Below are 12689 nucleotides of genomic sequence, written 5' to 3'. Positions count from 1 at the left end.
TATCCAAGGAATACATTGCTACAGGGTTGCAGGAGGAGTGATTCTTTCCAAATCCCAAAGAGTTCATTGCCGATTTCATGTCTAACTGTATTATTTGCCAAAGATACACCATTGGTTGTACCCTTGAAACACTTAATCCGACAATGCTGTACCCTTTTAGGCCTTTTCAAAACATAAACATCAACTATATGGACATGGTTAACAGGTGCAGTAACTTTTGTTATTTAATTGTGATTTTCTCATTCTCATGATGGATCGAAGCAGGTGCCTGTGTTAAACCTGACGCCACATGTGTTTCCCCTTTGAGGAATTTGTGATGTTCTCAGAACTGATAATGGCACATATTTTTTCAATGAAATGTTTAAGGGAATATGTTCTGTGTTTGGAATAGATACAAATTGTGCTTTTTTTATCACCCACAGGCCAATGGTGTAGTTGAACACTTGAATGGTTTGTTAAGCAAAAACTTGCAGAGATATGTGATACACTAAAGAAGCCATGGTTGCACTCTTGCTCTGCTTGTGCTGAGAAATCAGCCAGGTTCGGCCCATCACCTTAACCCACATGAAATATTCATAGGCAGGAGGATGCATACCCCTCTTACACCTGCATGCACAGCCTCAGATGCACACAGATCTAGACAGGTTTTAGGGGAACAATTCCAAGGGTACCTTAGGGAGTTAACCAAATATGTCAGGTTTATATCTCTCCATATCGGGCCCCAATGCCAATATCATGATCCACTAGTGGCAGAATCATCACAGCAGCAACGGGCATCATTGCAGCTACAACAACCACAGCTTTTGCCAGGCAACCACATTTTTATCCAAAACTTTGTCCAAAATTGGACAGACCACAGGTTTGAAGGACCCTTCAAAGTTATCCATGCTACTCCCACAGCCATCAAAGTCTCTGGCAGGAATCAATGGATTCATTCCTTTTGTGGAAGCCACATCCTGGTTGTTTTTACCCCAAGAAGAGCCTCCAGATGTATCACAATGTTTAGTTCAATTGGCTTTACGTACGCAGAGTGCGAAGCACTGTTCAGTCACACCATGATCAGATACAGTGGGTGATAGTTAATGCAACAATATATGATAACAATTATGCAGCAGAGCAACTGGTAACAGAAGAAAATGATCTGAGTGCACTTCTATTGAAATAAACGGCACATAGTACCTGAGAGATGGAAAAGCAGGTCATAATGGGTTCCTTTTAATAACATTCCCTTAAGTCTATTGTTTCACTGATACTGGGTTGAACAAGTCTCACTGCAGAAGTAGACCTACTTTACAAATGACAGGTGCTTTCTTCTAAAAAGGCAAATGGGTCCCAGGGCTCATTGGATGCAGAGCAGGGTGGATGTCTGGGCTTGGTCACGATGTGCTGAAACATATAAATGAAAACTGTTTTTTGACATGGTGTGCAGGAGAAATCCTGACACTTCCCTTTTTGCCACAATTTTATACCATAGGATTTTAGCTAGGCATCTACAGACTTTGTGCCATGCATTTCATTCTAGTAGTGCATTAACCTCTAGGTGCAAACCAAAAGGAACTAGACACAATAATGACCACAGCAAGCTTTCACAGTTAGGCACTTATATATAGATATTGGCCCTCATTACAAGTCCGGCGCTGGACCATGGTGCTACTACCACCATGGTCCATGCCGGAGTCCGGCATGGCGGATGGCGGAATTACCGCCCCATTCCAAGGTGAGTGGGGCGGTAATTCCCCATTCACCATTTGCCCTTCCCCATTCCCATTTTTGCCCCATAGGGCATAATGGGGATGGGGAAGGCGCTAATTACGGCATCGTAAATTACGGTGCCGTAATTAGCACCAAGGTCGCTTAGCGCCTTGGATTTTAACACCTGCAAATAGCAGGCGTTAAAGTGTGAATCAGGCGTTAAGGGTTAACGGCGCCGACGGCACCGTTAAACCCTTAACGCCTGACTTGTAATGAGGGCCATTCAGTTTAATCAGCCAGACAAATTAACTCTGAATCAATAAGCATTTTACATTGGGCACACGTGAAAATACAAAAAACACACTCTTCATCAATAAGCATTTTACATTGGGCACATTTGAGAATACATGAAAACACACTGTATCAATAAACGTTTTACAATGGGCATATATATGAGTCTTTGCTTTAACTTTGGAAACCCTAACTGGTATTCATTAGTAAGGAATGCAATATAATATAATAACAATTTCAACCCTTGGTTACACCTACCCTTACCTAAAGTTAGATTGGTAGTAATATTGTGAGGTTATGACCCGCCTATGCATAGGAGAACAGACCCCCATGTAATACTTTGGATTCTGGCTACTCCATTTGTTCTTTGGTAGCTCAAGGAGGGAAGCAGTTTTGCCTTCCATCTCCACTTTGCCAGCTTGGCAATTAAAATACCCAGTAGAAGGGGGTCCTGATTGATTTTGACCTATTTATATTCATCCCCCTTAAGGGGTCCCTAGAAAAGTCTGCCTCTCAGAATGCGTCCCAGAAAGGTTGGCTCGCCCTTGGCTTGCCAGCACCTTTTCTGCAGCTAGGAAGGTCTCAGCCTCGCTCTGTCAGGACACCACCTTCAAAGATTCCCTGCATCGTTCTCTCTGCTAGCTTCCAAAAGATAGTGGGTAATCGCTACCACCAGCAGCTGAAAATCCCAGCCTTTCGCACTCTCCCAGTTTCAAACCGGAATCACAAAAAACAAAAGCTTTATATTCAGGGGTAGCAAAATTAAGGAGCCAGTCCAATGATTTCTTACTTGATTCAATCAGAGACAGCAGCGCCAGTCTTTCCAAAGGCACAAAGGGTTTCAGCTCTCTCTGGCAAACAACCCAGCCAACATAGCACAATTCCAAGTCCAAAATTGAATACCTCTCCTCTCTTCTCCCAGCAGCTTTTCAAACTTTGCCAACACTGTCCCCTTCAAATCATTCTATATGTATTCTTTAACATTTTCCCTCCTATTATGTAATGCCACCTGTCACCACCCCTCATCATTTTCCAGCCCTTTTTAATGATGTCACCTCTAACCACATCACGTGCCAGAGACTTCCAGCACTCCTCTGACTCAACTCCTGGCTTTTGGCAACCTTTGAACAGCATTTTGATTATCACCCCAACCGGCGGACTGTAACGCTCACCTGGTTCCCACGGGGGCGCTGGTCTAGTCTGGATTGCTGTGGCCTCTTCTAGCGTGATGCGCAGGACCCGGAACACCGATTGGACAGGACCTCCCAATCGTGCTTGCCTGGCCCTGTAGGAATATCCTTCTGCAGATGAGAAAGGGGATTAACAGTCTGCAGAATAGTGTGCTAGCTCCCCCCTTTCCCCCTTCCCCTTTCGTTCCTCTCTAACTTCCTCCAAACCCCGGTTTAAGCTCACCTTATGGTTTGGAAGGATGAACTCTCCATCCTGCTTCTGGTGCAGGGGCGCGTGTTCGTCCAGTTACTTCACTGGTTTTCAGAATGGCGCTGGCAAAATCCACTTGACTTTCCTGAGCGATGCGCCATAAGTATGAAAGTTCAAAGTTCAAGTGAGGCCCCCTTTATGTTGTCTTTCTAACCTGTGATCTGTCCTTTATTTCAGGTGCAGAATGAAGGTGATGCGTCGAGGGGTTAAACTGCTGAGGTGAGTAGTGATGAGGGCGATCCCTCTAAATGTCCTTATCATTCCCCAGAAATGTCTCTTGTCCTTTCCCCATAGGGGCTGGGGTACGGTACCTGCCAACGGGGCGGCGCCGACCCGAAATGTGGAAGAAAAGCCGGTAAGTATTATGGTTGTTAATCAGGCTTTCCTTCTGTGTTCCTTCTGCTCACCTTTTGTTTCTTCCTCTCTCGCCTAGGTGCAGAGATGTGGCGTCCGATGCTGACAGCCGCGATGGAGCCGGGAGATGTCTCGAGGACAGGTGAGTGAAGCGTGGCGTTGCAGCGAGCAACGCAATGCTTTTAAATGGAAGTCTTTCTTCAGGGATGCTGGCGAGAAGATTCCGGATGCAGGTAAGAAGTTTAAAATAGTCCTTGGTTTTCACCTTTCTCTTCTCTTCCTCAGAGCCTTTGGCCTAGTAAATCTGGCCCACTCAATTCACCCCTATACTAAGTGTTAGTAACCAATGTCAACCCACTTGTTGTCCCCAATACTAAATGTTGGTAACCCATGTACAACAGTACACACAGAATATGCTGCACATATTCTTTAGCTCATAACCTCCCCTACTGGGCCAAATATGTAAATTGTCTAACATGGATACATCAAAATATATCCCCTACTGAAGTTTTGAGTCTCCCATGGTTCTCCTTGTGTTCCCGGAGCAACTTCATTGTGATTTTGGGGGTGAATCTGAACTGCAGTGTAACTTTCAACCTCTTGAATATTTGTGGGGGCACTATTGTCCTCATGGACCTATAATGGGTGTGCAGTGGACTGACATATGCGCAGCTGCCGCCGTCCTGGGGAGGTGTTTGTTCCAAGGCAACCTTGCCAGCTCTAGTGCCAGCTCTAGTACCAGATGCCCACCTTACATCAATTCGCAAACACCCAATGACCAAGCCTTTGAACTTACTCCATCAGCGGGTTCACGTGATCTCTGAGCCTGCATCGCTGGCAACTATTTGCCTCAAGTGTAAGTTGACAGGCTACATGAAATACCAGAGGAATACATATTGTTCAGCCAAGACAAAATCATTTTTTTCTTCAGGTTCAGCTCTAAACAATCTTAAGTGGTTGCAAATAATGAGGTGGGACCTTATTCAAATGAACAATGAGAGAGAAAATTGGTTAAATGCTATTAGGGAAGAACTTTGGCCCATAAGACTAACAACCTTGCATAATTGTTACATACCTGATCTCATTGACACACAGGGGCGTGGTTGCGCTAAGCTGGACACTTCTTGCTGCATGTTCAAACCTTCCAATGATGCGGACAATGGCGGTCTTATGCAAGCAATACAGGCATTAAACACCTTGTGCACCACCATGCAGAAGGAGGGTAGGGTACAGAATGATTGGTTCACATCGAATTTTTCATGGGTGCCCTCATGGATGATCAATCTTCTCAAATTATTGATGCCTATTATCATTTTGTTCTTTTTTGGACGTGCCAACTGGTCGTAATATGGTGCAAAAGACTGATGGCTAAAATGATACCCATGATAACTCTCTCAATACAGCGCATGTGCAAAAGCCTCCTGATGAAAAATACCCACACCCGAACCGAAGCACGGCCTTCAAGGATAAGCCTTACATGGTTCGAATAGAATGCACCATTGGCCCAGAAGGAACACTGTTTGAATGCCCCAACGATCCAGAACATTATTTTGAAACATATGTTGATCCCACAGGTGATGGGAATTGTTGCTTTTTGCCATGTAGCCCAGAAAAGTACAGAGGGTATTTGCAAAATATTTTCAATGTATGGCTACCAAAAACTCCCCTTGGCAAGATGAAAGAGAACAGTGGTATAGTTGATAGATCAACTAGAGGGAGGAATGTAAACACGTATGTCCAATGTCCTAAACATAAATGAAAATACAGACTGTGTGAATATTATTTATTGAAGTAAGCATTTCTGCCATTTTATTGAATTGAGTCCAGGCTTTGTGACTACTGAATTGAGTTTAGGGCTTGTGAACATTACTAAAGTGTAATCTTTTTAATTGGATTTAATCTCTGCAGCATCCTAGAGAACCTTTCAGGCTGCCAAGTACGCAGAGGATGGCTGGCAGCACAAATATGAGTCATTGTCCAAGAATTAGACATAGATTGTATTTTCACAAAGAACCCCTTTCCCAAAGCCTCGGCATTGTAATAAATAACGGTCTGTGTCCTTGGTATGTGCAGACATGTACGCAATAGTTGTAAGGACATGCTTCAAGGTTTGGGAATGACATGGGTTGCCAAACTGTCTGGTTGCAAGGTATGGCATTTTTACTGTATCTAGTTTGTTGCCGTGAGGGAAATATTTTGTTCTTCCCACTTACTGCTTGCAGTAGGTCATCTGTGATGAAATGCACGTAGAATGTAACACATTGTTGAAGTGGCCAATCAGAGTAGGCCAATTCCTGTTTTAATGAGTTTGTATAGGCAGGAGCCAAAAAGAGAGTTAGAATGTTCTTACACCTATGTCTAGAATGTATTCTAATGTATTCTAACTCTGTGGTTTTTGCCTTCAAATACTGCAGCCCAATGTGGGTTGGACAAGTTTGCTGTTACATCCTAAGGGTTCCACTGCAAAGGCTGCATGCCTTCAAATTGAAGCCATGTAATAGAAGAGGGTCTCCAAGCAGAGCCACGCCTTCCGTTTCCATGGCAATCCTGACTCTCCCCGGCCGATGTTGAGAAAGAAGGAGCACTGCCAGATTTTTCTCTATTGATATTAGTACCCCAAGGGTTTTCCTCTGGGTGCTAATAGCAATAATCCAACATTCTGCAGGCTTCACTGGCCACGTAACAGCATCGGGGCTCAGCATTTAGGCACTAGCTTCTCGCTGGCCTTTATCTTGTGCCCGTGGCCATTGCCGGCTGGTGAGGCAAGCAGAACATGGGATTATTGCTTAAGTCTCATTATCTCTTTATTGTTCTCTCATGTATCCATGGTTTAGCTCCTTATAGTGTGTGCTTGTATTGCTGATGCAATGCAAATCTATGGAATGTTCCTGGTAGTGGAACTCTTGAGTTTCCTAATGATGATGTATCTACCTGACCTCTCACTCTCTTTAATACCTAATTCCCTGAAACCTAAATAAAGCTTCTTCTACCTTCTTGCTTGAAGTCTTCAATGTGGCTTCTGTCGCTTACCTGTGAATCCTGTGATGTTAGACACTACACTCCTGAATATTATATCTTGTTCCTTATCTAGGTCCACTGCGCATCATCAGCCTCTCAGGGCTTCATCTTTATTTTTTATTAGCACCTGGAGATGGTTATTGGTTTCCTCTCAGAAAATCAGAATGTTCAGAGTGCAGTCAATAACTACTGGTATTGACTGCACTGTGAACATGTTGTCTTCACGGGTAAACAGGAAAAAAAACAATGACATTTCCAATCAAGGTTTCTTTCAACAACACACTTTCTTTCTGTGAGGGCTTTGCTTTGCTGCAACATCCTATTTAACACAAAAAAGAGAAATCTAAACATGGGACTATGCTTTCACTTTCTTCACCTGTTCTAGTATAACCAATTAGTATAAGCAATTCAAGTGCTTAACTGTTGAGGATTAGCTTATTTAAATACTCCAAAATGAAATATACTTATTTTACTAACTCACTTTGTCTATTAACTTTACTCACTAATAAAGTAATGTTTTTACTTCATCATGAAAACTCCAAAACACATTTGGCTTTTACCACTATTTGCTAATAGGCTTATAGACCTTGAGGGGTCATTATCGCTTTGCCTCAGACCATAACTTGATGGCGAGTATTAACACAAGATAATTACCCCACCTGAGGTCTATAAGGCTATATTAATTGGCCCTCATCCTCATCGTGAATAGTCTCACTTTCGTAACTTTTCTCTCCTTGCTGCTAAATTCTGGAATCCTTTTAGCTATTTGTTCTGTACAATCTCTACTCTCACTCCATTTTCTCTTCTCTTAAAGCTTATTTTCTAACCCTCGCAACTGTTAAAAATGAAATGGCATGAAGATTGCTTTCTGTCTATCTGCGTACTTTGTCATTTTTTTGTATAGATCCCAGCCTCCTAAGCACTCTATCAATATAATAAATAAATCAAGATCACTGCGGATTCAATCTCCATGTCAGAAATACCGAAACAAGAAGACTCCTTAAATGAAATCAGTTATATTCTAATTCTAAAGGAACAGACTGTATGATATTTAAATGACTAGTTTTAGAATGATGTTTGCAAAACATCAAGTTTTCTGCCTCAAGAGATCATCTACACCATTTGTAATTACCTTTTTTTTAATTTCTAGGGTACAGAAATATATCCCATTCTATCATCTGTCCTTAGAGATCCAGCAAAATTTAAAGACCCCGATAACTTTAACCCTGGTCACTTCTTGGATGAAAATGGCTGCTTTAAGAACAATGACGCCTTCATGCCGTTCTCTACAGGTAGAAAGACACCAGAGCTTAAATGGGTCAAACAGTTGATTATAGAAAGATTTACATGTAAATTCATTTATTTAATTGATTATTGCAATCATTTCACTATTTTAACAGAGGGCCTGCTGCAGCATACTCCTTAAATGACTACGTCTGCACTAGATAATGAAAATGTAAATGAGATTATTCTTGGAGTGGTGCAGGAGGGATGGAAAACAGTGGTGAACCATGGTGAGGTGTTGGAGTAATGAAAGTAATTTTAGAAAGTGAAGAAGTGGGACTGTAATGTGGATTAAGCGGTCTAGCTGGGTTGGAAAACAATAATGAACCCAGGATGCACCGGGTATGATGAGATTAATCGTATTACCTTTAACGTGGTCAGAACTTAAATAAACAAATAAATCAAATCCATCCAATATTTCGAAGGAATGTTGTCACATTACCTGAAAGGTTGATGTCAAGAAATATTAACGTCCTCCAAAAAGATTGTAACTGAAAACTAAGTGGTCCAATGAAATGCTAAATTAGAAAACTCATACAAAAATGTGGTTCAGATTTCTGGTGGCCAATCGATCAGATAGAATACAAACTTGAGAGATATTAAATGCTGCAATTGACCACAAATCAAAAGAGGAAAAAGGAGAAAGTTGACTACAGTTTATGTTATTCTTGACAATAAGCATCATCTCTACTTTTTACCAGATTTGTCCATGTGGAATGAGGAGAAACCCCACTATCAGCGGTTGTTTATAATTTACCACTGCAGGGACTCGGAGACCAAATGGGTTTGAATCAATTACTTCAGTGATTGCTGATGGACATTCTTTGGCAAATTGGCTGTTAAATTGTGAAGCTTGTAAAAAAGCTCCTATGAGCTATAGTGGGTGTATGTCTAAGAACAGGTAAAGACATCAAATTCTCAAAGCATATCCTCTGCTGGACTTACTCTATTCTAGCAATTGGAAAGAAATATAATACACCACCATTGTCCCAGCTCCCTGTAAGTGGAGCAATGTGTAGGGAACATGAGACTCTGAATTTCTGCTAGGACAGAATGTTAGCAAGAACTGAGACCCTGGCAGCAAGAGAAACATACAAGATAAAAGGAGGGTTTAATTTGGTATTGCATAAAGGCTGATTTTATCATTTGGACACCACACTGTGGTAATATGCACTGACTTGCAATGAAATATAATACTAACAATGTATTTACTTACTGACACCCCTAACCTACTAACCAATCCCCTTACCAATGTTCAAGGCAACTTGGTCCATAGCTCGTTTGTGCAGATCATTTGTACAAATTGGTACACTAAATGAGGGACAAGCACAGGCTGTGCAATGTGCTTGGAAAATGCAGAAGAAAATAAACATGCAGAATTGAAGCTGTTTTGCATGGGAGATGTGAGCTGAGCAATGTGAAGAGTCACATTGCTCAAAATAGCAAGAATGTTCATTTTCTGCCAGAGGAAGCCAGCTTGGAGAATTGTAACTCTTTGTGCATCGTTTGCTTCTGCTTTGAATCACTGTCAAAGGTGCTGGCAGAACATGTGCTCTCTGCAACCTTCTAGTGGGCGGAAAAAGGGAGGCAGTGTTTGATTGGCATGTGACATCACTGTCAATGGGCAGACAATTCTTACATTTTATGTAGGCAAACATACATTTGATGGGCAGATGGCAGAAGAGAGGCCTTAAAAGGGATGTGGAGAGAAGGCAAAGGGGGCGTTCTCACGGAAGAGTATGTGCTGAGCTGTCCTATCGAAAAGGGAAGAAAAGCAGAGAAGACATTTTTCAGTGGGAGCACTGCCCAGCTGAGCTGAGGCGGGATCTCAGCCCTGCTGTGCAAAGGCATGTTGAACCAAGCATTCTTTAGGTGAGCATGAAAGTAAAAGTGAGGTGTGTGAAGTTTTACAACTAGAAACGTAAAATCTATTTTCATGCGTTTTGCTTCACCGCACAGGAAGCAGAGTTCACATATATAAACTGAAAACTCAAGGCTTTGCCAAAGTGAACAATATGTTTCAAGGCCATTAGATTACAGTTTTGAACTGCAACACTAAAAGTGTGATTGAAATTCATTGTGGAAAAGCTTCTATCACGACAGGGGAAATAATGACAATGAAATGTGCTTGTGATTATGTTTAAGGCTGAAGAATAGAATCTGTTACAGCTGCAAAAGAGAAAATAGGAAATAGCGATGTGCGCTTTCGGTTCTGTATAGTGTCATAATGAACTATTGCTTATAAATTAACTGAAAAGAACTAGATCACCTTTGATATATTTATTGTGTGTTCTACTTACTTCTGATGGCATATTGACAAGCACAAAATTAAGGAGGTATTTCACTACTGCCTGCAGTATAAAGCAAGATTCACCAAAACTCTGTTAACTGGGGCAAATCATAAAGAGCTGATTCCTCATATTACATTTTCCCGGTGACCTGTTAAGTCTACACCAAACTACCACTAAAATACCACCACAAAAAATACCACCATTTAAATACGACTAAAGTAGGAAAAAAAGGTCCTAGTGCGCACCAAGTCTGTTTTTCTTAGCTTGGTGCTCATGATCCCAATATAAGAGTAAAATCACAAAGTCCTGTGTTTTTAGGGCGCACAAAAATACCCCAACATATATCATGCATCTGTTGGTTGAAGGTAATTCAGAGATAGGTAACATTGTTATTATTGCTTAGGATATAGGTCAATTACTAGAATAATTGTTTCACCATAATTTGAGTGCATTAGGAGAGTGCTATGCACCTCTTGGATCTGGCAAAGCCACAGATACACTTTACCTGAAACCCTCGGTGGAAGGGGATAAATGTATGTTCTTTCTATAAAAAGCTGACAAATGTATAGAACAGTGCCTAGCCAGCCTAGTAGGTTCACCCAGCTCAGGTGACTTAGGGTTAAAGTTCAGTAGCAAGGTTTTTGGGGGTCTAGGATTATTAGTGTTAATGTCATTACGCATCAGATGTGCATTGCAGGGTATACAAATACTTTGGAATTGTTGTGTTTCTCAGTAACCTCTATGTTTTGTGACTCATCATTTCAGGTGATACCATGCAATTTTCAGTAATTTAAAATATTAATACATTCCTATGAGTCCTTAGGCTTCTGACAGCGATGTCACACAATAACCTTTCAGGAGCAATGTGGTCAAGGCAGACCAACAAATACAAAAGGGTAATAATACTGATTTTTACTTGACCTTTTAGCTTTACTAGTGACATATGAAAATGAAGCAAAGAATGCATATACTTAATGTAACCAGTAACTAATACTATTAGTCCAGTGTTTTATGCAGTGCTGCTACCTCCAGAGCGATTGGTAGCAATGCTACTGCACAGCATTGCTTTTACACATAATGAACTACTCATTTTATTGAGCTGCGGAAATTGGAGGGTGCAGGACTGATTTGAAACAATTAAGCTATTCATTCCATGTCATTGTCTTCTTTCAAGGCAAGCATCTTGTTCTTGAAATATCCCCCCTGCTCACGTCTTTGAGGGCTCAGTGTGTTAGAAGGATCTGTGTGGTCATATATGAATTTAGCAATTGTTCACCAACAAGGAACACACAGTATGTGTTCTTTGTTGGGCCCTTCTTTTTGACTTAAGCTGAAACAATTCCAACTAAGATTATAAAATCAGTAATATTGGTATGAAAGGCAGACATTCAAAATGCTTCCCAAAAAAATCAAATTGAGGTTTTAAAGTAGGTCTCAATGTCAATAAATGGCCTTTACAGCTTTTTGACATGACTTTCATTATTAAAAGTTATCTCTAACCCTTTTCTTCCCCGCAACTTTTTTATCCAACCACATGTTAAACCATGATAATATATGTGCAGAGCGACATTTTCACATCTGCACATCCGCATCCAGTCAGACATGAACTTAGATGCTTGAGTGACATCAATGTGGCTTTAGCAATGTTCACTTGATGAGCGTTTGTAACAGGACTTGTGTAACAAAGCAGCAGATCATTTACTGTCCTGTGACCATTTTTTCTAGGGAAACGGCTTTGCCCGGGAGAAGGCCTGGCTCGGATGGAGCTCTTCATATACATCACCACAATCCTCCAGAAATTCAAGCTTCAGTTTCCATGCGATCCAAAGGACATCGACATAAAGCCAAGATTGAGTGGCTTTCTAAACATCCCTGTCTCTTATGAGCTCCAGGCAATTCCACGCTAAAGTTGAGGGGGCATCTGACTGCCACAAAGGAAGAAGAAGGGCACACAGCAAAACATGACCACATTTCCTCTGACTGGCAGCTTCCCACAACGCCCAAGCGCACTTCAGACACACCTCCAGAATTTCTATTTTCGCAATAAACGACGATTTTCTTCTCTTACTTTTTACATGGTTGCCTTTTCTTATATTTTGTTCTCCTGAAATTACAAGACTTAATGCACGATGGATTGTTAAATGTACTATGGCAGATTCTCTTCATCGACTCACGGTTTGCCTATCTGAAAACAGCAATGAATTTGGGGAAATATCACTATAGGGGGATGTTTCTTTCCCAGGAGAAACTCGATTAGCATGTTGCCCTCCTTACATCTAAGTGGATTGTAAGGAACTCATGGTGGCAAAAGTAAAGATC

The 12689-nt window shown here is 41.4% G+C and overlaps 1 protein-coding gene across 2 annotated transcripts in view; it reads left to right on the top strand.

Annotated features, from left to right (window-relative positions):
• The window catches only part of LOC138520923 (cytochrome P450 2A13-like), a 172134-nt gene extending 159697 nt beyond the window's left edge, over positions 1 to 12437 (top strand). The window contains exons 8-9 of one of the 2 annotated variants that reach the window (XM_069633351.1): positions 7946 to 8087; positions 12096 to 12437. In XM_069633351.1, coding sequence (XP_069489452.1) covers positions 7946 to 8087; positions 12096 to 12277 — 324 coding nt within the window. In that variant the 3' untranslated portion in view covers positions 12278 to 12437. The remainder of the gene's footprint in view (positions 1 to 7945; positions 8088 to 12095) is intronic. The other variant, XM_069633352.1, reaches the window with a different exon arrangement.
• Positions 12438 to 12689: the final 252 nt, after the last annotated feature.

This window comes from Ambystoma mexicanum, chromosome 13 (assembly GCF_040938575.1).
Source record: "Ambystoma mexicanum isolate Mex_15411 chromosome 13, UKY_AmexF1_1, whole genome shotgun sequence".
Taxonomy (NCBI): domain Eukaryota; kingdom Metazoa; phylum Chordata; class Amphibia; order Caudata; family Ambystomatidae; genus Ambystoma; species Ambystoma mexicanum.
The sequence above is the reverse complement of the archived record's forward strand: the minus strand, read 5'-3'. Positions and strand labels throughout refer to the sequence as shown.